Genomic DNA, 25,791 nt, shown 5'->3' on the forward strand with positions numbered 1-25,791 from the left:
AGCAGCAGGTTTGTAGGTACTGTCTGAAGCTGTATATGGTGGGGAAAAAGGCTTCCCAGAGCACTTGTACCTCCACTGAGTGCCCTTAAGGGTCCAGAATTTGGGTGGGAAAGGAAACAAACCTTAACCATTAAGATAATCTCTTCTTGGTTTTGTTAAATATTGTATTAAGTATTTTTAATGATTGCTCTTAAATAGCAGGATTAACTGGACCAATTCATATAATCCTGGGCTTTTAACTCCATCTTTATCTTGAATTTGTAATAAATATTCTCATGACCTTTTAACCCTCTACAGCCCTTAATGAAACTTCATAGAGCAAATTTTGGTCAGTTGCTATACTAAGTTTTAACTTTTTTAAGTCTAGTATTTTTTCATTAAGCTTTGCTGCAACTTTTAAGAGCTTTGACTCCTTTACTGTCAATAAATAATGAATACAAAGGGTGATCTTATGGGGGCTTTTTTATGAATTGTTATAATGCATCAACTGGTGTTCCTGGGCTCCCTGGTCCAATCGGTGGGGAAAAGCCAGACTTGTGCTATCTGTGCATGACTTAAAGCAAGTTGTGTATAACTAATCTGCAGAGAAAAATGTGCAGTAGGGTGAGTGAGGCTGGGTCACCTGGCAGGTGGTGGTGGTGTCACAGTGATCCTCATTGTCTCCATCTCTTTGGGACCTGAGTGACAGATTCACAATAAGCAGCCAAAAGCAGCTGGGATTAAAGTCCTGCCAGAGTTCTCACAATTCCTGCAGGGCCTCAGCATCTCTGTGTTGATCCCAGTAAGAGGAATGCTTTGAAAATGTAATCCTCTCCCAAGTTTTAACCTTCAACCCCATGCCTCTCAGTTAAACTGAAGCACTGCTCTCACAGTATGCTGAAACAGGATTGGGGTGGACACAGAAACCTCTGCTCGAACTGGAATCGCTTAAAATAAAGTCAATAATATGGGGAATACCTTGCATTCCTCTCTAATGCAAGGAAAAGCCTTAGTACTTGGTGTGACCTGGCTCCACATGCTGCTCATTTGGGTTTGTTTTCTTACCCTCAGTGGCTGGGGCTCCCAGATGCAGTGATTAACTGGACTATTCTGCAGTTTAAGCTCTCTGAGAGACTTGCACGATCCCTTCCACCTCCTGTAGAATTCGTGATTATAGTGTGCAGGATAATATTTTTAATTGCTTTTTAGAGAGTTGGGAAGAGCTGTGAGGATGAGCTGCTCATAGCAGTGTCCCTCAGCCCTGTTTATATAGAGCTGATTGAATTGAAACTGCAATTAACTTATCCTTGTGAATATTAAAAGCTGTCCAAAGCTAGGGAGCTCATCTGGTACTCGAGGTGTTCATAGTGAAGAAATGTTCCTTTACTGCTGCTGGAACCACTCAAAATTGTCTATTACACTGCTTGAGACTGGGAGCTGTTGGTGGAACCCTCATTTAATTTGTACATGGCTCATTATTGTAGAGATAACTGGTTCCTATAGAAACTAGTTGCTTGTGACTGGTAGGGCTGTAGAACAAGTCTGTTTTGAAAAGTGCTCACTGGGTACAGCATCATTCCTGTGCGTTATGAAATGTTTTAGCAGCATCAGCTCTTCTGCCAGGAGCTGCAAAGGGGATGTCACTGTGTTTTATGAGAGTGAAAACAACCATGGAAAGGTGAAAATAGAATTTTTCAAATCTGTTATCTGAAATCCCAAAGGCATTTTTTAGGTGGAATTTCAAACAGAACCTCTGCCAGGCACACAGCTTTGGAACTGTGCCACTCACCCACAGTGGGTGAGGGCCAGAGCAGGATCCCAGCTTCAGGGGGCCCATTAACCCCACAGCAGCTTTTCCTCTGAGGCTTCACCTGCACATTAAACAGGCTCAAATACATGTGCTCTTGGCTGTTATTAATGCCGACACACAGGTTGTGCCATTGTGTTTTAAATCCTTGAGTCAAATCATGTCTGTGTTTCAAACAGAGCAGAGTGTTTCTGACTGATTGAGTTGTGGCACAAGGCACTGGCACTTAATTTCTGCTTTATAATCACTCCAGTCCTGTGATGAATTCCAGATGAATTCCAGCTCCTGAGGAACCCTGCGGGACCCGCACAGATCAGGGCCAACTTGCTCTGATCTGGTTGAACAGGCTCATAATGATTGTTACCTGGGATTAAACAAAAAGGCTACTTAGTGAAATTCAATTCCCTTTCTTTGTCATGGATAATTTTAATCGGTGTTTTGGGAACACCAGGGGAATCTGTAATTGTGCTCAGCTCTACAACTGCAGGTACCACGGTCCCAGACCTCCGAAGGTTCCTGCTGGCTGCAGCAATGACACGGCTGAGTTCCCTCTGCCACCTTCCCTGTCAATCAGTCAGAGTGCTGCTGTGTTAGACACAGAAACAGGGGCAGAAGGAGGAAGAATTTGTCAAGATAAAGGTGGGAATTATGGGAGAATGAACTGGTTTAAATTTTATAAACTTCATTAAACTCTCTAGGCTTTAAAGCTCTTATGTTTCAAGTTTGATCAGCAGAAGAGACACAGCAAGAGGCTGTGACTGCAGCTGGTGCTTGCCCAGAGGTGAGCCCTGCTGCAGGGAGCTCTGGGTGGCCTCAGCACACAAAAGCCACCTGTGCCTGTGTGTGCAGGTGGCCCTTTGCCCTCAGTGATGCTGAGGAGGAGGAGGAGCTGCACTCATTGCCTGCAGAGTGGGAGAGCAGGGGAGCTGTGCACAGGTGGGCTCTGGGGCTGTACATGTACCCCCATGATGGACACCAGGGACTCTGCTGGGTACCCCATGAGCCACCACGAGCCTCTGGCTCTTCTGGTTCATGTGCAAGCCCTTGCTTTCAAATCCTGCAAACTCCTGCCTTTCCTGAGACACAGCAGGGATGCAGCTTCTCATGCAGTGGCACTTTCATTTTTTCCAGTTCTGCATCTTCCACCTCTTGCTGATCTCTCTAAGAGGCAGGAATGGCAGGAGGCTCTCGCTTGCCTCTTCTACATTGCTACATCTATTTACATATTTTTATTGTGCCCTTGTTATTTACCTTCATTTTCTATATAAATCTCATTTTTTATTGTGCTTCAGCTGATCTTTCTCTGAACCCTTCCTGAACACACACTAATTCTGTAATATATCTTATCTCCACACAAAAATCACATGGTAGCAGCCCTCAGAAGCAAAGAGAGCATGAATCTTTCTTTCTCTTTTATGGATTACAAATGCAATTTTTATTTAGCACCTTACTCATGAAATAGCCTTTTTTTTTTTCCTATTTTAAAGGAACCATTAATCTTGCAAGGATATCAGCTTTATTTTTATACAGCTTATTCAGACTTGCATCATCTTCCCCAAGATGTATTTTCTCTAATGGAAATTTGGGAAGGAAATGTGCATTACATTAGTCTGAGTAACTTCTGTCTATGAGAATGCTTTTCTCTTAATAATGCAAATAACTGTAATTATGGAAGCAAATTAATTGACTGGGCAGTCGAAGTACTTAAATTTCCTGGTTTCTTTTGATTTGCATTCATGTTCCCTGCTATTTTTACTCCCAGCTGAACTCATTTAGAACTGCTTCTGTCTGCTTATTAATCCTAACTCAAAATTGACTCTGCTTGTGGCTTGTTATATTTTAATGCCTCCATGAAACAGCAGAAGATTTGTGCTTTTAGAATACTGCTAGTTAGACAAGGCATTAGCCCCAGGTTGGAAAAAAGGAGGACTCTTGGATGCATGGATACACTGTGTGAGCAAAATTTGGCTGTTAAGTGAGCTCAGTAAAAGGGACCTGAAAGTGTTACAGGACAAATTTCTCAAGGAAACAGGCTGACCTCATTCTCCAGGCTCTGCTCCCGCCTGTCACACTTGCCTGTGCACATGATTATGTCTCAGTCTGTCTTATGCAGGCAAATGCTGCCACCAAGGACAAAGCAGGAGCTCCCTTTGCAGTTTGTTCTTGTGTTGCTTCAGCTCTTAAAGCCTGATCTGGACCAGTGAAAAGGAAAGAATTAAAAAAAACAACAATCATGAAGTAATTCTGGTAATTGAAAACTCGGCAGATCAAAGAGTTACTTGTTAGAGACTTGGAATTTAGTGGGAAATGCAAAATAAAAGGAAACCCCAAAGTTCTGAAGTTTCCTGAACCCCATAGGCACCTGTCCTGGACACTTGTCTCTCTCCTGGGGCACCAGTGGGGTTATTCTGCTGGTCTATGCTCTAATTGCTTATCTAACAATCTGTTCACCTGAGAGAGCACTAAAGCTGCTCTGCAGAAGGAGGCACAGGGCTCTCTGTCCTTCCCCTGAGCATCTCCTTGTGAGCTCTCTCAGTGGAGGGGAAAGGCCCCCTTTTTCCACAGGAACTCTACACTGTGATAATCAGTACTGAAATAAGTCTGAAAGGACTGAGAACAAACAGAACCGTTCCGTAACCTGCTGCAGCTCCTGTCCCACCTTTGGTTTTTTTTTCCTTAATAAAAGCCAGACACAGAATGAAGTTTCTGTCCTTGAGCAATGCAGATATTTCCCTCAGTCCTTCTGCACAAAAGGCTTTGGGCAATTTTGCTGCTGTGGAACCTGCCTATTTTCTTTCCTCTGTCTGAATCTTAGCTGAAAATGGAGGTAAGAGGTGCTGTCCCTCCCTCCCTCCCCTCTGTTGTGTCCCTGCAGGCTCTGCTCTTGCCCAACCCCAGTGACCGTTTTGCTGCTCAACGGCCCCTCCAAGGATTTTGCAGTTCTCCAGATTGCAGAAGTTGCTACATCAGTTGCAAAACGCGGTCTGTCGGCCTCAGCCCTGTGTGTGTGTGTTTTCCAGGCAAGGCTGTAGTGCAGCATTCCTCTGGCCAAGGGATGGTGCTGTGAGGAATCCTGACAGGCTGCCATCCAAACCCAGACCTAGCGGTTCTCCCTCTGCCTTTATCCCATCACTGAGGGTGGTCCTGATGGATCCAAGCAGAAACCCAGATGGCATCTCGTGAGCTAACAGATCCTGAGGAAAAACATTTGTATTTGATCACACAGCAACTCAGGTAACAGCCTTCTATTTTAAATTTTTTTTTTTAAGACTTAATATTAGAATTGTTTTCCCTGCTTAGGTAATTGTTTTTGGCAGGTTAACAGAACCTCACAGCCCAGAGGCCACTTGTCACCCAGATAAAAGGTGACAGTGCTGAAGGTGAGAGGGCTGGGAGGGTTTTCCTTTTGCCAGAGAAGCAGGGGAGATGTGGGATGTTCATTCTGCCTCTCTCCCCCACTGGCCCTCCCCAGGTGCACCACACCTGAGCAGGGATGAGGAGCGTTGTCTCCCGAGCTCTCTGGTGAATGAGGTCACTGTCATGTTGTTGGCTCTGCTGCTCTTCCCTGGGCTCTGTGGTTTTACAGGTTCGTGAGGGGAGCTTTGGTGCCCTCCCTGAGCTGTGTTTTGCAGACTGGGGAAAGGTGCACGGGGAGGAATTAATCAGTGCCTGCATTTTGTGATCACCACGATGTGACTGCAGCCTTGCTTCTCACAGCAGTTCAGTCACCTGTGTTCTCTTTCACATCAAACTTTACCCTTGTATGCTACCTAAGACATTTTTGGAAGCCCAGTGGCACTTCTCAATAAAGGTCAGGGAGTGAATTTACTCCTTTATTCAGCAGACACAAAAAACCCCAAAGCATTTCATGTTCAGAGTCCAATAAAATAATGATATTGAAGGATATTTCTTTCAGTAGGCTCCTGCATCTTGCCTGCCTTTAGAAAATTCAATAAACCTCTGTGCTTTTCTGCTCATTCTTATGATGTATCAGAATTCAAACAGCTTGCAAATCCTTCCAAAGCCCAGGAAATTTCTAAAACACAGTGAGAAAATCACAGAGAATGTAATTAGGTATAGATCATTTGGACAGCTGTTGTGCCTGACCAAAAGTTAGTGCTTTTTTTGACTGAATTAGGAGGAAGTATATATGTCCACAACAAAGAGCCTGATAGAAGGAGTCATTTCTGGCTCCAGTGCAATGATTTTTGCATACGCTCCAAGAGGTAAAGTAGTCCCTGTAGCTGTTCTGCTCCAGAGAAATAAAATATAGCTGTAAAACACTCAAATAAAGAGCCAATTAAGTGCTTACTGTGAGGATAAGGGTGAAGAGTTAAAATACCATTCTCATTGGGAAGTGTGGACCTCACTTAAATGCTAAAGTAACAGTGAAGCTGCCGTGCTAGAAAAGTCACTTAATTAAGGTAGAATTCAGTAGAGACAAATCTTCCCATTAAAAAGGAGGAAGTGATAAGGGCATCTGTGCAATGCTGGAGGCTGATCTCAGGAGAACAGATGTAGCTGTAGAAAGCATTTATAGACTGCAGCTCTAGCTCTGGACACCTAGGTGAGCAGTTAACATACCTGTCTGCTCATGTGCCAGTCCTCTGGTCACCCTTTTTGGATAGCACACGCTGTCTCTCTCCTCAGGCAGTGTCACTGGGGGTGAGACATTGGAGTAACTGGCAGAAATTATGGGGTGAAGGACAAAATCAATAGGAATCATTTTTTGTGGGGGAAAGTTGCTCATGTGGCAGCTGGGCTTTGCTGCTATTCTCTGTGTCTTTAACAGAACAGGAAAGACCTGTTCATTTTGCTTCTCAAAGGATTAAGGAAGGAGCTTCTATAGAGTTAAAGAAATTCTCTAGATGTGGGTTGTACATCTCTAAGCTCACAGGTGATCAGTGAGTTTTTAAATTCACTTAATGCCTTTGAATGTTTCATCCCTTCTATAAGACTTGGCTGAAATTGGACAATAAATTTTTTGGGGCAGGAGGAGGGAGGACTGAGAGTGACTGTGTGCTGTCATAAGTTGTCTCTCCCTTAGGAAATCAGAAAGGTTGCAGACACGCTCTTTGCCACGCTGGTTATTTTATGGATACTTTACAACCTCATATATGAACCTTGCCTCAAGCCTTGGTGCTGAGCTCTCACTGCTGCTGCATGACAGATGTGTTTTCTAGAGGATAGTGGGGAGGAGGAGACATGGAGGGAAAGGCAGGCTCCTTTCATGAGCAGAATTGAGACACTGCCAGTGCATTTGTGTAAATTGCGATTTTCTTGCAAAAATTCTTCTTTTGTAGCAAGTTAATTACTTATTGATTTTACTGTTGAAGGAGAGAGGGCCTAATGAATGGTATTTTACCAGCACTTCCTTCACTCCTAATTGGGATTCTCCACCAGAATCTCAATGAACTGCAGGGTACCCAGCTACAGCAGTTGTCCCTGAACAATAAAACCCTGGCACATCCACATCATCTTTGAAGAATCTCAAATGACCTTGACCTCTGCCTATTGAGCAAAAAACAGCAAGACACAGGTACCAGAGCAAACAATTCCCAAGGAGGTGGACCTTAAAGATTTGATTAGGATGGTGAGGCCCTGCCACAGATTGCCCAGGGAAGATGTGGCTGCCCCATCCCTAGAAGTGTCAAGGCCAGGCTGGACAGAGGTGGGAATAACCTGGGATAGTGGAGGGAGTCCCTGATCATGGCAGGTGTGGAACAAGAGGGGCTTTAAGACCTCTTCCAACCGAAATTTTATGATTCTATGACTAAAAGCTTGCAAGTGGAAATAGAAGATGCAGTGGATGAAGGAAGAGCAAACTTCAGGAGCAGGCAGCGCAGGTTGGTGTAGAGGTGTGAGTGAGATAGGAAATGCAGATGAAGAGAATAGTGGAAAACAAATTGTGTGAGATGAGAAGTATGAAAATGAAAGAAATTAGGCAGAATAATGGAAATGCAGAGGATGACATGCCAGGTATAGATGTGGAGAGATCAAGCAGCTGAGGGAGAGGGTTGAGAAGCAGGAGAAGGAGAAAAGTGCAGTTGGCCCCAACGTTTTGGTTCTGCAATGTAGAGGCAGGAGCTAGAACAGCTCAGGGGTTTCTGGAGGGAAGAGAGAAGGAAAGGGGCTGTGTGTGGGGATTGTGGTGGTGCTCGGTGGGTCTCTCATGGCTGAGGAAGCTGGCTCAGGAATGCTGATTCCTGATTCACGTGTGGGAGATGAAGTTGTTTTTGTGCATGAGCCCCTCTGTGACTCTGGGTATCACCCTTCTCAGCATCTCACTCAGCCTTAAAATGTGTTGAATTTCACAAACCTGCCCTTGAAAAGAGATTTGACATGAAATGGTGGCATTTGCTGTGGGGAGTCCTGTCTCTCACAGAGAGGTGACCGAGATTGTAGCCTGTGTCACCGCGGGCTCTGAGGCTGTCAGGACACCGAGCTCTGCTCTATGGTCCATTGAATGTAATTTTAAAAAAGAAAAAAAATAGAGAGATGGGCAGGGTGAAGATTTTAAAACACTGATTGTTCTGCCCCAGGGATTGTTCCTTTTGTCAGTGAATCTGGCAAGAAATGAAATAAAAATAGTCAAGTTCTCTGACAGACTATACATGAGATATAATAAGGCCTCTGCTACCAACAGCCAAGGTTATTTCTAGATAACAAGCACAGGAAAGAGATACCTTTTTCCTTTTGGTATGTGCAAAGGCAGAAGAGATCTCCCTGCAATGCAGTTTCCCCTTTATATTCACAAAAGCATAGCAATGAGCCCGAGTTATTGCTAATAATGCAATCATAAAGCTGTATCAGACTTCTTCAGCACAGGATGAACTTGACAAGACTGCAGAAAGAAGCAGAGTCTTACAAAGGAATGTCTTGTAATATGTGGCCTGGTCCCAGAGTAGTTTTAGGGGGATTTCACAGAATTTCACCTGGCCTAATGTCAGATCAGAAATGTCTTCTCCTGCAGCAGAGGGGCACCAAGGGCCCGAGGCACACAGCAGCCAGGTAATGAACACCTTGAGGGCACAGCTGATGGAGGCTTTCAGGGAACAAACAGAGATGTGTCACAGCCTGATGGAGCTGGAAAACACCAACATTGAGCTGTATGTGGACACCTGCAGGCCCCTCCTAACAACGGAGTGAGAGAACCTCCTTAGCTTCCAACATGATGTATAGTTGGACCTCCAAACTCACCAGGAGAAGCTATAGTTCCATAAGGCAACCAGCACATAGAACATCGAGTTTAGGCTCATGACTAAAGTATGGAGATGTCTCACCTCTTTTGGTCCTAATTCTGAATTTGTGTTTTAAGGGAAAACTGGGTGGAAGCACAGACTGGATTGGTCCTTCCCTGCTCTAGTCACTTTGTGCTTTTAAAGTGGTTTCCATTTGTGTTCAGTGCCTCTAGGTGTGATTCCAAAAGCAGCCACATCCTTTTCTTCTGGATAAACTTATAAGTAGGTATCAGTTCCCTACCACTAGTCAACCACATAATGCCTCTGTAAATTTTATAGAATCATAGAATGGTTTGGGTTGGAAGGGAGCTTAAAGATCATCTCATTCCAATCCCCCTGCCATGGGCAGGGACACCTTCCACTGGACCAGATTGCTCTAAGCCCCATCCAACCTGGCCTTGAACACCTCCAGGGATGGGACATCCACAGGTTCTCAGAGCAGCCCTCACCAGTGCCTCACCACCCTCCCAGAAAGGAATTGCTTCCTAACATCTAATCTAACCCTGTCTGTGTCCATTTGAAGCCATTCCCCCTTGTCCTGCCTTGTGTCCTTGTAAAAAGCTTCTTTCCATCTTTCTTGTAGGCTCCCTTTGGGTACTGAAAGTTCTAGTTCCTTAGGATATGGGTCATTTATGGTTAAAACAATCTTGAGGACATTAAAGATATTCAACAAGTACCTGTGAATAGGCAATAATTTGTGTTGGGGTGTTCTTTCCACAGAAAGATCACATAGGAGGCAAAGGGAGGAAGATAATTGTGTTGTTTTGCGTGGTTTGTCCAGCTCCAGAGCAGCCTGGACTAATTAATTCTGCTGTCGTCATGGAAGAAGAAGCTGGACAGACACAATGAAGGGCTATGCATCACTAGAGCTATGTCACTGTGTCCCAGAAGTTCCTTTCTTTTTTTCTTTTTTTTCCTGGCAGCTGGGAACCAGAGAAGGCTCAGGGTGCGTGCAAGGATGATATGCCATCAAAGGAGGAGAAAGGAGGAAACACTGAAGAGGAAGACAAGGATGTCATGGATTCACATGAACCTCAGGATGTTACAGCAGCGAGAGAAGAGATCAACCTGACGCTGGTAGAACAGCACAGGATGGTGGCTCTGAAGGTGAGGAGAGGAAGGTGCCCTCAGGGTTGTCAGTCTGGCCTCTGCCAGGGGGTGCTTGAGGGCAGGATGGCAGCAGCAAAGCTCAGAGCTGCATATGGGTTTGTGCTGGCACCGTGAAAGCAGTGAGGCACCTGACTCCCAAATACTTCAGGCTGCTGAAGGAACCAGCTTAGGATCATTTGCATCCTGTCTCTGTCCCTGTGGGTTTTAGGATGAGGGAAGAGCACCCCTGAGCTTGTGCACCTGTAAGTGAGCTAATTCACCGAATCACAGGATATTCTGAGTTGGGAGGGATCCACAAGGATCATTAAGTCAAATTCTTAAGTGAATGGCCCATACAGGGATCAACCCCACAACGTTGGCATTATTAGCTGCACAGGGATTTTGTTTTATGAACATGCTGTCTCTGGAGTTCCACTCAACAGAAGAGCAAAGGTGAGATGGCCAAACATGAAATGCCCCAAGTGACTGCTGAAGGAGACTCTCATTCAGAGTCCTCTGTTTGCTCAGGGCACAGTTGTTCTGAAGCCTTCAGATCTTTCTCATCAGAAAGATGCTGCTGGCTGCTTTGTCTCAGGAAAACTTGTGTGTTCTGAGACAGTAAGGGCTGCCAGGAAATTGCCAGTCTTCAGCAGGGAGTCCAAGCAGCAGCATCTCCTGTTTATTATGATTGTCTAGAATGAACAGGGCATGGAGTCGGGTTTCACCTTGAATAATACACTTAATGTTAGTCATGTTGTTATATGAAAAATTACACTACTCTGGGTGACCCTCTACAGGAGGGAAGCAAATAGCAGGTGGCTGGAACTCTGTAAAAGCACATGAGCTATCAAGAGCGTCTTTGTAACACCGACTGAGAGCCTGGGCTAGAGAAGGGGCTTTATAGTGAGAAATATCTGCTGAGAATCTCATTCTTCCCTCTTCCTGCAGCTCCACAACAGCCCTTCCCTGGATGTCAGTCAGCATCTGGATCCTAACAAAGATGAGATCAGAAAGGGTGTGCCTGGGAACATGAAGGATATTCCCTGGGGGGTGAAATTTGACATTTCCCCCATCACCCTTGAGTCAGACAAGTACTCTAAGTCTTTCTTATTATTAGACTTATTCTCTAGGGCAAGGGGACCTGGCACCTCCCAGTCCACAAAGCTGGGACATACCAAAACTGGAAGGACCTTTAGAAACTGAAATCCCTTTAAAAATTTCCTGGTATATTGGCCTTGCAAATCAGCTCTGATTTAGCAGGAGCCTTCTCTGCAGAGAGAAACATGGGACATGTTTCAATTTGCTTCTGTTTCCAGGCTTTAAAACCAAATAAAGTAGCCAAGATAGTGAGGATTAGGGGACAGAAATGAATTCTGAAGTATTCCTTGCTGTGTTCTTTATCACCATGTTTACCAGCTTTCTGGCTTTCCCCACAGCTTGACAGCTCTCAGCTAGACATGTTTCGTTTCTCCCTGTTGATAAGGGGTCTGTGCTTTTATCTGCTAACCTCTTGGCATATTCTCTTCACAGTGGCAGTTACAGATCATCTAAAATGACACTCTGTAGGAAGCATTGTCTCTGGACACCCATCTCAGCCCAACTTTCTGTGGCTTGCCAGAAAGCTCAGTTCAGCAGGTCAGTATGGCAGGAACTGAATTCAAGGCACATTTCTTGTGGGAAGCATCCTGCTCTTGTGATGGCAGAACATGCAGAGCAGCTTAGTGTATGTGAGGTTTTCCAGGGTGAAAAGCCTCCCATAGACATTGCTGCTGTTCTACTGAGTCCAGAGACCTTGAAAGAAATTGCCACAAAACAAAACTTCGCAAATAACCAAACTTTCACTGGGAACACAAACACATTTCAGTGTTTTTTTCTAAAGGTGATGAGCTGAGCAGAAGGCATAGGTCCAGGGGAGTGGGTGGTTTTTAAGCAGAGTAAGAGAAACATAGTACAAACTGCATGAGGAAATAAGTTAAATATCTTTATTCTTCTATAACACCCCTGACCTCCTGCCTAAAGAGCAAGCTGAGCCGGTCAGGTGGGAAGGGCAGGAAATATTTTTGGTGCAAAGTGGACAACTGTCACAGGTCAGAGACAACACCACTGGGTTTAACTCATCTTATATTTTTCAGATCTTGAAAGATAAGCCCTGGACCCTCAAGCCCCAGTACAGACAAAGTCTGTGAGAGCCACCTGTGCAAACCCTCTTCCATCCATTCCAAAGCTGCAAGTAGCAGATCCATTGCCACAAAGGTCAGGGTTCTTGTCAGCCACCATTCAGGTAGGGGCCAAAGAGATTTCTCTGTGCCTGACATCACATCTGACAGATGGGGACATCCTGCATCAGCTCTGCTGGAGAAGATGGATTGTCATAGGAGAAATAAGTCAGGGTAAACACTAGTGATCAGAACTATCAGTAACACAATCAATTTTTTTATATGGCCTAAGTAGCTTTTGATGTGTAAGAAAGCACATCCTTTATAGAGAACTGCCTCAGCTATGCCTCTGTATCCTACAGGGAAGCATTAATGTTCAACTGGGTTCATGTGCAGCAAGTTGTTGATCTCAGTTTAGTCTTTGTTTCATATCCTAAGCCTCAGCAAGGACACAGTGATAGACTGCACTGACCATCTGCCAGCTTCAGTTGTTTTGCTTTGTGCAGACACACAAGACCAGGAGGAGTTATGGGGAGCCGGACAGGAAAATCCTATTGAAATGTTGCCAGAATCTTTCACTGTTCTGGCAAGGGGTGTTTACTGATGCTCATAAGTTTTTGTTAGTTTTTTTTTACTAAAAAATGCTTAACGTTTATTTTACCATGCTCTAATTTATTTTGGCTAGATATTAGCAACTCACACACTGCAAAATGCTTTTAAACTGTGCTCTGTTCCCACTGTTTATAACAAAACTCTCCCTGCTTCCAATAGAGGGGACTCCACTCAAGGTACTGCCAAAAGGCAAGGCTCCTTCACGCACCACCCAGCACAGCAATGCTGGTCACGTCAAAGGATGGGACCTACAGAAACAAGTGAATGCATGAAATATCAGATTGGCTGGCACAGGAGGAACTGTAAGACTCTTCAGCACTTGCTCTGGTGCAATCCGAACTAAAAGAGCTGTAAATGCAACACAAATGGTCCAGTTGTGAAAGCAGTCACACGGGTAGAGGTTTTATAGCCAAGTTTTAAGCCTTTTCTCTTTGCAACAGATGACACGGGCAATGCTCCAGAAGGAGTTACACTCCATCTCCCTCTTAGCCAAAAATAACCTCTTAGGAAGAGAAAATAATGTCTTCAAAGGTGTTCATAACCCCAGTCTAATCCATATGTGAAACACAGACTTTAATCTGAGTTTGCAACATGTCAACATACTGCTTCCACTGAAGGTGTCACCTTGGGATCTTCCTGAGGCAGCAATGCGTAGATCCTTGGCTTTTGCCAAACTCACCCCTCCACAGCCTGTAGCAATATGTTTCTTCTGCATTTTGACTGGCAAAAAAACTCAAATCAAGGTGTGAGAAACTTCACTGAGTTCTTCCTCTTCCCTCTCTTGCAGGGCCTGCAGATGGTGCCAGCAGTCGGCAAAAGCCAGAGGCAGTCGCCTGTCTGGGGAGCCAGCCGGGACTAAACAGAAGTCACCCATGAACAGGACACTCTTTGGCCTCAAAGGATTTCCAATTTCAAGGTTGCTGGAAGCTGAGGAAGCAGATTCAGAAGCGTGCCTTAAAATGTATTTAAGCTTCTGTGTCACATTGCTGAAGACATGCTGCTACGAGCAGGGAGGAGAGGAAGCTTATACACTGTATATTTCCTGTTCTATATCCCTACTTCAAGTCTTTGCTCTGTACTGTGTGCTCTGGCTGTTAGCTTCAGTCTAAAACAAATAGCCTGTTAACAGAGTCCAGGAGAAGAGGAAAACCTCATTTTCCCAGCAGTGTCGTCTCCCAGAAGATGTCAGCATGGAGCCTAAGCTGCCTTTTTTTCCCAGGGCAAAAGTGTGGATGCCACCCAAGCATCCAAAAGTCTCCCTGACTATTAAAACCAAAAGTAAATGCCTGAGAAATAGTTTCCCTGTTCTTTCCCTGTGTGTTGCTGTGAAGCTGGGAGGTGTACTGCACGTCTGGAATGCTGTTTGGGTGAGCAGATGTTTGGCTGTGAGAGCAGCCAGAGATTGCTCTAAGCTCTCTTCTATCTACAGGGCATTTCAGATCTCACTGCAGACAGAGAGGCAGCAGTGGTGATAGGTGAAGACCATGATAAGAATTACTAGCCTGGAGGTAAACTGGGAATGTGCTTTTCTTTTTGGAAAGAAACATCTTCAGCTGTCAGCCTTCTCCAATAAGGGGCTTTTGAAATATGTTGCAAATAAAATGGTTCTATTAATTGCATGGAATAGTGACTCCTTGCCCCAAACAGAAGTTGCTTCCCCCCTCTAAGATGACAGTCTCAGGTAGGTTTGGGCATTTTTTTTCAAATGGACAAAGAAGCTTTTTTTCAACTGCAGCACTTGCAAAGAATTCTCCTGTGTGCTGTTTCTCACTGGGTGACACTGTACACGCTCCTATTTCTCTATGCCTCTTGCTTTGCTGTTGGGAAGATGAGGGATAGTTTACTCCAGGGATGAGGAACCTTAATTACTTTTCTTTATAAATAACATAAGTCCCTGAAGTGGGGATGCAATCAATGCAAGTGAGTGGGTGTAGCAAGCAGCTGATTTTCCTTATGAAACAGAAAGCAGTAGGAAAAAGTGTGACAGGGAAGTGGAAGGTCAGGAACGCTTGTCCCCAGAGCTGACTCTTTTAGATAAACAAAGATATAAAAAGAAGACATACAGATGAAATAAGCACAGAGTGTGTATAAGACAAACCTGTGCCAGCAGGTCCTGAGCCAGGACTGTATTTACAAGACCTCACGTGACCTGCAAACACTGTGGGACCAAAAATGAAGCTTTCCAAGCATATACATCTTTGCTAAATACCTTTGGGCTGGATCACCAATGAAAAAGTTGCAGTGTTTGGTGCCATTTCAAGTGAGCTGAATTGAGCTGAGTCTCTGGAGGATGCATCTCCAGAGGGAAAGTTTGTGTGACAGAGTTTGATAATTTTCCATGACTGTTGTGAAGAGTACAGAGTCATGTGATGTGCAAACTTCCCTGTTTGTAAAATCTGTATTTTAAAGTCTGATAATTTATGTAAAAGCTGGGGCTTAAAATCCTGGAGGTGGGATCTGTAAATTATCACTTGTAGGTTTGATTATTGCTGGATGTGAGGCTGCAGCCCATGTCTTGTGCAAAGTGGAACTTTTCGGTGCTGGGCTAATGTTTCTTTGATTCGATTCTTACCAGTCACAAACAACTAGAGAACCAAAAGGAGTTTAAACTGTCCTGGGATTTTTCAGCAGCACTTTCTAGCCTTTCTGTGTCCAGTTACTTAACTTTGCTCCTTATAATCACTGCTGGCCATCCAAACCTCACGGACATTAAATACCCATGCAGTATTACGATGTGGTAATCTGTAATTAATTTAAAAGTGAGCTTTCCGTTAAATTTTTCCAGAATCACAGAATTCTCAGGATTTGGAGTGACCTCTGAAGATCACCATGTCAGACTCCCTGCCACGGAAGGGTCACCTAAAGCAGGTGAGCCAGGAACGCGTCCAGGTGGCTTTGGGATATCTCCAGAGAGGGAGACTCCGCACCCTCCCTGGCCACCCTGCTCCAGTTTTCTGCCCCTCTCCATGGGCAGCAGTTCTTAGACACGCTAAGGTGCATCTTGTTTTTTAGTTTATGGCGGTTTCTCCTTCTGCTGGGAGATGCTGTCAGGACTCCGGGGCGCTGTCAGGAGCCGCCCCCGCTGCGCTCCCTCAGGCGAGGGCGGGCGCGCGGCCGGGGCCGCCCCTGGCGGGCGGAGCGGCGCCTGCGCGGCCCCGCGGGGACCCCCGCGCGCGGCGTCTCGCGAGAGGCGGCGCCGGGAGCGCGGCGGGAGGAGGAGGAGGAGGAGGAGGAGGAGGGAAGGGGAAGAAGACGAAGGCTGCGGTGCCCGGGCGGGAGGTGAGCGCGGGGCTGGGCAGGGCTCGGGGGTTGTCCGAGAGGCCGGGCGGGGCTCGCTGAGGCGGTGCCGCCCCGGGGCCGGACCAGCTCCCGGTTATGAGCACGGCGTGTCCCCGCCCGTCTCTCCGCTCTCTCCGGTGCCAGGTAGGGCTTGGCTCCGGCGGGACGCGGGGCTGGGACTGCGGGGGCTCTGTGGGACAGCTCTGCATCTCCGCACACCCGGCACCTTCCCGGCTGGACGCTCCCCAGGGAGCTGGGGGGGTTTAGCCTGAATTAAAGGAGGACCGGGGGGACCTCATCGCTCTCTACGGGCAGCTGGAAAGAGGTTGTAGACAGGTGGGTGTCGGTCTTTTCTCCCAAGTAGCAAAAGACAGAAGAAGAGGAAACAGCCTCAAGCTCACCCAGGGAACGAGCCCGGAGAGGTGGTGTGACCGTCCCTGGAGGTAGATGTAGATGTGGCACTTGGGGTCACGGTTTGACAGCGTTAGGTTGATGGTGGGACTCAATTCTAGAGGTCTTTTCCAACCTTAATGATTCTGTGGCACCCTCCAGCCGCGGTGCTGGGCCTGAGGCTCTGCAGCCACCGGCGGGCTCGGCGGAGGAGCGGCGGCGGCAGCGATGCCGGGCTGCAGCCGCCTCCCTTCGGCACAGCCCGGCTTCCAGCGCTGCTCCGCGGGGATCCTGCCAGGACCGAGCTTCTTCCAGCCTGAACTTCACGTGCAGATCTCCACTGCAGCGCTCAGGCTGAAAACTGCCGGAAGCAGGTGTTTGTAAGGTGACCACAGCCAGTGCGGGTGTCAGGGGTGACACACGACAAGCGTCCCCGGGTGTTGTTGGCCCAGGCTGCAGCCCCGGGGCTGCCTGAGGTGTTTCCTGCGATTGTGAAGCCGGGGATGGTGCGTGTGCTGGAAGTTTGTGGCTACGGTAATGGATGAACAGGATGTGCTGTGTTTTGGGGAGTTTCCTCCTGAAATTTCAGAAACTGTGACAACTTCCAAGTATGGATATTAAAAAAGGAGGTAATTGCTGCCAAGCTTGTACAAATCAGGCTTTTTGGCAGCAATGGTGGGCAAGGTGCTGGCAAACTGTAGATTAGGATGTTCTTCTGCTGGTCTCTAACACTTACGGGCTAAGTTGTGGTGCAACATGCAAAGCAGCTCCATTTTTTACTTATGGTATAAGTTTATACTAATGTATTGATGTCATTTGATGTGTTTCAACTTCCTTGCTCTGCTAAGGGTGCTAGACTTTTGGAAGTCTGGGCAGGAAACAATGTGTTGAGTGCGTGAAATTTGTTTCTTGATACAGTCTGCTTTGATTGGTGGGAGCTCGTTCTCCTGCACCTTTAGGAGATTAAACTGGCTCCACTTTTCTAGAGGTTGCTGATTCCCTAAGAAAAACTGGTGTGTACCATGATGTGAGTATAAAAGGCTGCGTGGGTCCAGTGATCTCTGGTGAAGTGGCCCAAAGGAAAGTATCCATTTGAATTTGGTGGGGGTTTTATGTGGTTTTAAAAGTTCTTATTCCACTTCTTTCTGTCTTCCTAAGCAGGCAAAATCCAAGTAAGCTGCCTGAAATCCTGTATCTTCTCATGTTAGGTCAAGTGGGCACTGGAGGAGTTTAGGTGGTGCTTAGTGCTGGGAAAACCCAAAGCAAGAAGAGAGATCTGCACCCAAGCCTTTGGAGGCACATTTCTTTCAAAACCACCACTGTTAATAGAGAGGGCTTATTGTCCCCTGTGTCTGGCACATGCCTTTCTGTAAGCTGCTTTATTTTCTGTAGGCCTTACTGCTCCTCTAAGTGAGCTGGAATGAGTTTCTTCTGCAGAGAGACCGGAAGAGAACGTAGTTGTTGCATAAAGCCAAGAGGAGAGGAATAAAGAGACACAAATTACTTAAGATCTTATCTGTCCTGAGAATAAACAGTTACAATCGGGTTGTGAAGTGGAAATAAAGTTTCCAAACCCCAGAGGAGTTGCATCTGCAATAACTTTTGCAGTAGGAGTGCTGGGGACACATTCGCGCTTTCTGGTGTTAAATGAGAGTTTGAGAGATGGCTGTTTGAGACAGCAGGGGGTTTGGCATGTCATGGGGTGAGTGACCTCAGACCCCAGTGTCTTTCTCGGGCCTGGGATGGGGAGAAAAGTTCTTGGCTCACACCCAGGCCAGGTTCAGGTTGGAGATGGTCACGGGATGGCTGCTCAGGGGACCCTGTAGGATGATTATAGTGCTTGGTCCACTTTCCAGTTTGCCAGCACTGTGTCACAGAGGCAGCTTTGTGTGGATCCTGGTGCACGTTCCTGTTGGCTGGTGACTTTGGGTTGAACTTGAATGTAAATTCTTGGCTCTTTCTGGAAGCTTTTCCTTTTGATTCTGGCAAGGGAAGGACAGAGGCACGTTCCCTCTAATGTGCACAGAGACCTCTAACTTGTGCTTTCAGTCTGGCATCCTTTATGAAGTGCTCAGGAAGAGGATGGGTCATAATAGAGCAACTCTTGTTTTCTGCAGTGTTTTTCTTCGGAGGGGGAATTAAACTGTCTTACTGCTCTTTTCCAGGGTTCCTCTCTGGCACTGGTAGAGTTAATAGAAGTGGAGTCTTTCTGATTCTGTGCTGCTCGCTGCTGTGTGTGTGTGTGTCTTGGAAAAGCCAAACTCTCTGGCAGGCCTGCGTGCTGTGTCCTGGAAAGCAGGCTGGAGCCCTTGGGGTGCACTTGGTAAAGCTGCATTGTGGGGTGGCTTTGGTGAAGATCCCTCTTTCCATTTGCCCCAGGAATGTGAGTGCCACACACAGTATCCAGTCTGCCCCTGTCGCTGCTGCCAGGAGGGTGATCTGTTCATGCCTGGCTGGGACAGCTCTGCAGGAATGCTGGGAGGCTGCTGTGCTGCCCAGGGCTGTGGAAGCTGCTGGGTATGGGGACAGCAGAAAAGGATGCTCCGTGCAGCTTTCCAGGCTTGCTGCATTCCAGCCAGCCCAGAGGTCTCAAGCAGCGCTGGAAGCACAGCATGCCGGGATTCTGTGCGCAGTGGGCACCCTATTCATCCAGAATAGGAAGCAGTCCCTGCCCTGAGCAGCTAAACGGGATCAAATGCAAGAACAGATTTGGGCAAAACTCAAACCCAGGAGTGTGCCAAGCAGGAGGCTTGGCAGTGTCCCTCCATTATCTTCTGCTGTTGGATTCAGATGCTTGGTCTGAAGTGCTGACGCACATATGTAATTTGCCCCTTCTTTAGCTCTCTACTGATCTCTCTGGGTGTTTCTTCTCCGATCTGCTCCATCCTCAATCTTGACTAGCTAAGCACAGAGAATTACTGCTGAGTAATACCTGCTTCTTGCTCAGCAGAGTGTAAAACGTTATGTCTGCAGTTCCTCCAGCTCCTCTTTGTAGGCAGAATAAGAACCTGGCTTCAGGAAAGGGCACTTTTTGGTGTTGCAATGCAAAGCTTTGTGTTAGGCTACAGCTCTACTGAATTTCTGGCTCTCCCTACTTCCAAATTGTAAATAAATACACCAGGGTGGAGAAACCATAGGTCTTAAGATACGTATTTTGTGTCTTGGGACAAGCTGAGCTAAAACTTTGACATGTAACAGTGTCTGGTATTGTTCCTCTTTATTAATAATTCTTGTCTAATATTTGAAACCCGGGCTTTATTTGTTAAAACCCGTCAATCCTGAGACGCAAGCACAGCCATGCAGGGTCTTTTTACCAAGTCATTCACTGCAAGGCTGCAGTGGTGCTGAGCACCTTTTCCCTGAGAATAACAGAGCTCAGCACTTTTTCTTATCTGGACTCAAGTTCTTCTGCATCCCTGTGAAGAGTGGGGTTGATGCTGTTTAAGGGTGGTGTGAATTGGTTGGGGAGCAATCTCTGTGTTTTGGGAAGAAGAGACACCCAGCCTTCATTTTAAAAAAAACTTTTCAGGGCAGCTTGCCCTGAAGTAGCTTTGTTTTCAAAGCTGGTGTTTGCAGGGCTTGTTCTGAAGTCATTGGAAAGATTTGGGATGTCTGTGGAAAGGACAGCTCTCATTTTTTATCTGTAGGTGCTGCTGTGTTTAAAATCATAGTCTGGACTATGCTGGGAGGGGTGGAGAACATTGCAGTAACTACTTGTAGCTCCTCACTTTGCTGTGTTGTTCTTCCCTGCCTGTAGGCACAGACTTCTCGCTGGCTTGGGGAGGTTTGCCAGCCTGCCTCTGCACAGAGCCTTGGACCAGAAAACACCAGCAGGGTGGGGAGATGGGTGTTCCCTGAGGATCTTGCAGGAAGGAAGGGGACAGGAGTCATGAAAAGCAGACAGCAGTGAAAAGATGGGGCTGGTTGAAGCAAAAAACCCAAACCTGCTGTGCCTCTCAGAACATAAGATCTGAGCACTCTTTAACAGTGATTTCTCACCTCTCTTTGGTGATCAAGAGTTGTTAGTGTTGAGTGTGATAGAAATATAAATTACATTAAAGCAGGAAAAGAGGTCCTGACTCACAGTGTCTGGGCATGAACACAGATTTACCAGAGCATTCTTAATCTCTGAAACCGTTCAGTTAAAAGTAATCTCTCCTTTAGATTTTTATTGATGCGTGGCTCTTATCAGGACTCTGTCCCTTTGTGGGAAGATTATAGGTGGACTGTTTATGTAATCTTTGTTACTGGCAAAAGGAAATAGCTACCAAGAAAAGTCATGAAGATAACACCTACTGGGTGCCTTCACACAGAGAGATGACATGGTGTGTTCAGGTCAGTGATCTTCTCTCATCAGGGGCTTTCTTTAGCCACTGAGGCAGTGGCACCTTCAGCCCTGTATTCATAACTCCAATAAGAAATTTGTTTTCAGCACAGAGCAGCTTCACACAGACATGAGACCACAGTGTGATACCAAAAGCTGAAATCACGGACTGAAACTTCTTTCTTCTTGTGTGTTAGATAGTGTAAAAATCAAGGAGGTCTGAAAGGTGATTAGCTCTGCATACTTTCTGTGACTGGTTGTATATTTTAATACTCCCAAACTTTCCTCTGTAAACTCTAGGTCTGAAATAATTATATTTTACTATTTTTATAAAATTTAGACAGAGCTTCTCTTGAAATCACCTACTCCAGAAACTTGAGATCAATAAAAAGCCATAATTGTTATGAAACTGATAAAATTGCAGCACATTGTCTGCTTTTGGCCAGCCAGCTCTTTTCCACAGAGTCTCTATGGATACCTCTGACTCTCACAGCTCTCCCCATGTAGAAATGGTGATGGTCAGCCCCATGACATTGATTGTGCCAGGCCATTCTCTCCAAACCAGAAGGATTAAAGGTTCAGCTAACTTTTCTTTCCTCGTACTTTTCCAGGCTCCTGCTCTGCAGCACCATGCTGGATCCCAAGCCTCACTCTGCAAGCCAGAGGTGAATCCAGGTGAAAGCCAGCTACCACAGTAGGTGTCAGGATGACCAAAGCGCGGCTCCTCCGTCTGTCTGTGGTGCTGGTCTCCATCTTCATGATCCTCCTGATCATTGTGTACTGGGACAACGTGGGGACAGCTCACTTCTACCTGCACACATCCTTCTCCAGACCCCGCTCCCCAGGAGCCATCACGGCAGGTGAGGACTGGGAAGCATTGCCAGATGTAGATGAATTTTTGGCAAAGCTGCTTAGTTCGAGCCTGAAACAGAACAGCTCTGTCCCCCGAAAGACAGAGCAGCTCCTCGTCCAGGGCTCCAACAAGCCTGTGGTGAGTAACTTGGAGGAGAACGTGCGGGGCTATGACTGGTCTACACACAAGGACAGGAACAGCTTGGACCAAGAGAAGCTGCAGGTGGAGAGGCAGAGAACGTTGCGGGAGTTTTGTGCCAATTCCAGCTTCACCTTTCCCACCAAGGAGCGCTCCTTCGATGACATTCCAAACTACGAGCTCAACCACCTGATTGTGGATGACCGCCACGGCGTCATCTACTGCTACGTGCCCAAGGTGGCCTGCACCAACTGGAAACGTGTGATGATCGTGCTAAGTGAGAGCCTGCTGGACCAGGGGGTCCCCTACCGGAACCCTCTGGATATCCCCCGGGAACACGTCCACAACACCAGCACCCACCTGACGTTCAACAAATTCTGGCGCCGCTACGGGAAGTTCTCCCGGCACCTGATGAAGATCAAGCTGAAGAAGTACACCAAGTTCCTCTTTGTGCGAGACCCCTTCGTCCGCCTCATCTCCGCCTTTCGCAGCAAATTCGAGCTGGAGAATGAGGACTTCTACAGGCGTTTCGCTATCCCCATGCTAAAGCTCTACTCCAACCACACCAACCTTCCCACCTCCGTTAGCGAGGCCTTCGGGGCCGGCCTCAAAGTCTCCTTTTCTGACTTCATCCAGTACTTACTGGATCCCAGGACAGAGAAGATGGCCCCCTTCAATGAGCACTGGAGGCAGGTTTACCGTCTGTGCCACCCGTGCCAGATAGACTATGATTTCATCGGGAAGCTGGAGACGCTGGATGAGGATGCTGCTTATTTATTGCAGCTCCTCAAAGTGGACAGGCTGCTTCGCTTCCCACCCAGCTACCGGAACAGGACTGCCAGCAGCTGGGAAGATAACTGGTTTGCCAAAATCCCACTGGCTTGGAGGCAGCAGCTCTACAAGCTTTACGAAGCAGATTTTGTACTCTTTGGCTACCCCAAGCCAGAAAACTTGCTTAAAGACTGAAAGTGATTGGGCAGTGGGTGTGGGAGGGAACATCTGAAATACCAAAAATGTTTAAATCCTCCTAATTTTTGCTCTTAACTCCCTTCCCAATGCAAGTTGGTACAATGGAATATATTTTTTCTACTGCTTCCCCTTCCATTTTTGCAATAATGCCAGAGTCCAGGGTATTCCAGCCAGCTGTGCATATGCAAAAAATGCCATTTTTTTGGGGTTATCACTTATTTTCTGTTTTTTAAAATGTACCCATACTTTGCAATGGGTTGCTGCCCTTGGTCACTCTACCAATCATGTCCTTCAGTAGCTTTTTATTAATACTTTTTAAAAATTAATATATTTAAGATATTTAAAACAAAGCGTATGTCGTGGCAAAGGAAAGGGAAGGAATAAAAAAAGTAAAAGAAAACCCCAAGAAATTATGTACCTGCCTCTGTGTGTTGTCTCAGGGCTGCTGTTTCAGGGGTCCAAGGTTTGCAGAGCACTTGGATCTCTCTGGGGGCTGGGATATTGATGGTGCCAGGTCTGCTGGTGGTCACTCCAAGGCAATGGGATTGGGTCAGTGCCTGACTCTGCCAAACAGGCCTGGGAGAACACCTGGAAGGACTCTGGTGACTCACACTGCTCACAGGTGTGGAGTGTTACACCAGAGTCACAGGAAGGAAATGGCATTGGGAGCAGTGACAAGTCTTGTGGGGTGTTTTGGGGCATGCAGGTAGCCAACACAACAGCTCTGCACTGCCTGACCTTTTGGCAAACTGCTGTGGGACTCTGCTGTCCACAAAGCTGAGGTTCAGCCCCTATAGCTTGCTAGTGTGGAGCAGTCCCATGACTTGTCCCATTTCAGGAGGGTGCTGAAGTTCTTAGGGGTTTTGGCCAGCCAGGGTGGGCAGAGTGTGCTCCTGGATGGGCGAGCAGGCCCTGGTTGTGTGCTGCTCCATGTCCTGGTCACTGCTGCATGCAGTGCAAGTCCCTTGAGAACTGTGCTGTGTCCTCATCATCCCTGTGCACCCTGTATGGGAACGTGGCAGGGATGCAGATACTTATCCTTGGGAGAAGAAGATCCAGAAGGTTTCTTTCAATAAGCAGATGTCAAGGTGAACTCAAAGTTTTTCTGTTTTCAGCATTCCAGCTACTGCTCGTGACACCACATCCTCATACGCTGCTTTTCTGCTTATTCCAAATGGCTGATGCAGATTTGATCATCTGCCTTGCTGGGACCTGCTGCAAGAGTGATGGTTCCCACTGTGCTGGGAGCATGTGGGCTGCTTCCCAAAGGAAATTAATGCCTTTAGAGACTTTTTATGTCTCATCAGCTGAATCTGCTTCTCTTTCTCTCTCTGAATTGCTCTGCAAAAACTGTTTGCTTAGCAGATTAGGCAGGCAACTCTTTCAGAGCTGAAATGCTTAATTATTTCCCTGGACTGTGAATGGTATTGGTGATTAAGGTCCAGGGTCAGGTCTTGGGAGACAGCTCTGTGTTTTGGGGAGACTTTGTATTGGCCTTTTACTCAGTTTCTCTCCGAGACCATCAGGAGGTGTGACTTTTCCTGTCTCTCTCTCCTTGCTTCCCCAATTTCTGTACAAGTACATCTGGGCACTCCATGCTCTTCCTAACAAATATGCTGTATCAAGCTTCATAACCTACAAATGAGAGGTAATTGATGGTAGTTAGACTCAAAACAAAGTTTTTTTTCCTCCTTGTATTCACACCACTCTCCCGTAATTTGTACAGAGATATTTGCAGTTTAAATGAGCCTGAAGCAGTTGTCAGGGTCTTGGTGCTTTGCTCCTCATAGCTTGGGGAAAAAGGAAGTGCCTGTTTCTGAGTCATTATTTAAAACTAATAATAGAAAAGTGTTGATCTATTCAATTTTTTTCCTAGTTAACAGTTAATTGCTGCAAAACAGAAAGATGTAGAGTCTCGTCTCCTATAATGAGTAATCCCCGGAGTCTCTTGATTCCTGCTACATTTACATTTCTTCAGGGTGGGTTCATCCCGCTCTTCAAAAAACACAGCGTGGATGTTTTCATCTCTTGCCTTTTCAAAGTGTTTATTTTTTCCTCTTTTAATTTCCATGTAATTGATGTTTAGTATGTGCAAGCATGGGGGGGCTGGGGCCATAGCACAGATGCCATGTGAGCTTCCCACCAGCTGCTTCCCCTGCACCTCCTGATCTGGTTCTCTCTCTTCCTGCCCCTCTGAGCAGTGCTTGGCTGCTGGATCCCAGTGCCACCCTGCAAAGCAGCTGCTGCCTCCCCAGCCTCACTTGTCCTGTGATTCATGGCCACAGCCTGTCCCAGGAACTCTTCTCAAGGTCGCTGGCTGGCAGTCATCCAGGGCAGGGGAGGAATGGGTTGCAGAGTGTTATCATTTTTGGCAGCGAGGTCCTGGTTGTGCAATGGGCAGAAAAGGTGCAAAACGGCTGCAAAATCTGCCCAGCAGCTGCTCCATGTGGTGTGAGAGTGTATCCTCTCCATGTGGCTGCCTTGTGATTTAACAGCCATAGAAGAAAAAGGTTTTTCCAAGGCTCCCTTCCCTTGCCGCCACTGGCTAGACAGGGGAGACTTGGAACACACTGATTTCTCTTTCCACATCCAAAGCTGGATGAAGTGAGTAAATTCCATCTTTATGTGCTAACACAACCCTGCATCACACTGAGGTCCAAAACATCCCATGTGTGAGGCTGAGCAAGCTGCTTGCATCCCAATGGCTTCATCAGCCTCCCTGGGAGCTGCAGGCAGGAAGGAGAATGTACCGATGGCATGAGGCCACCGAAGGCCCTGTGTTCTCTACTTACCCTCTTTTACCTCAGCAAGTCCAGCCTTTAACTGATATCTTAGACATTTTTGTGCTTGCAGAACTGTCCCCAGCCAATGTGCTGGGTGCTGTTGGCTCTCTCCTCATTTTCCATTGCCACGCTTCAAAGCTCTTCCCTGGAGGAGCAGTAAAACTCTGATGG

At 46.7% G+C, this 25,791-nt stretch overlaps 1 protein-coding gene and 1 long non-coding RNA gene across 7 annotated transcripts; both read left to right on the forward strand.

Moving 5' to 3' along the window:
• Positions 1-4,694: 4,694 nt before the first annotated feature.
• Positions 4,695-14,178, forward strand: LOC111936089 (uncharacterized). Of its 3 annotated transcripts, XR_015277462.1 has the most exons (6): positions 4,695-5,020; positions 9,951-10,134; positions 11,647-11,751; positions 12,249-12,397; positions 13,044-13,186; positions 13,672-14,178. It is a non-coding gene; the product is annotated as an uncharacterized LOC111936089 (long non-coding RNA). The 3 variants fall into 3 exon arrangements; XR_015277463.1 differs by lacking the exon at positions 13,044-13,186; XR_015277461.1 differs by having other exon boundaries at positions 4,734-5,020; positions 12,249-13,186.
• A 135-nt stretch (positions 14,179-14,313) lies between these two features.
• CHST12 (carbohydrate sulfotransferase 12) lies at positions 14,314-23,250 on the forward strand. 4 transcript variants are annotated; one of them, XM_086854887.1, is made up of 3 exons: positions 14,314-14,392; positions 15,670-15,752; positions 21,489-23,250. In XM_086854887.1, the coding sequence occupies exon 3, from the start codon at positions 21,584-21,586 to the stop codon at positions 22,832-22,834; it is 1,251 nt and encodes a 416-aa protein (XP_086711013.1). In that variant the 5' UTR covers positions 14,314-14,392; positions 15,670-15,752; positions 21,489-21,583; the 3' UTR covers positions 22,835-23,250. The 4 variants fall into 4 exon arrangements, with proteins under 4 accessions (XP_086711013.1, XP_086711010.1, XP_086711011.1 ...); XM_086854884.1 differs by lacking the exons at positions 14,314-14,392; positions 15,670-15,752 and adding an exon at positions 16,044-16,163; XM_086854885.1 differs by lacking the exons at positions 14,314-14,392; positions 15,670-15,752 and adding an exon at positions 16,151-16,307.
• The last annotated feature ends 2,541 nt before the right edge of the window (positions 23,251-25,791 follow it).

The sequence above is a fragment of the Cyanistes caeruleus genome, chromosome 17 (assembly GCF_971803275.1).
Source record: "Cyanistes caeruleus chromosome 17, bCyaCae1.hap1.1, whole genome shotgun sequence".
Taxonomy (NCBI): domain Eukaryota; kingdom Metazoa; phylum Chordata; class Aves; order Passeriformes; family Paridae; genus Cyanistes; species Cyanistes caeruleus.

Bases quoted from the DNA above. Each gene is read 5' to 3' on its own strand.
- CHST12 (XM_086854887.1), top strand. From the start codon at position 21,584: ATGACCAAAGCGCGGCTCCTCCGTCTGTCTGTGGTGCTGGTCTCCATC.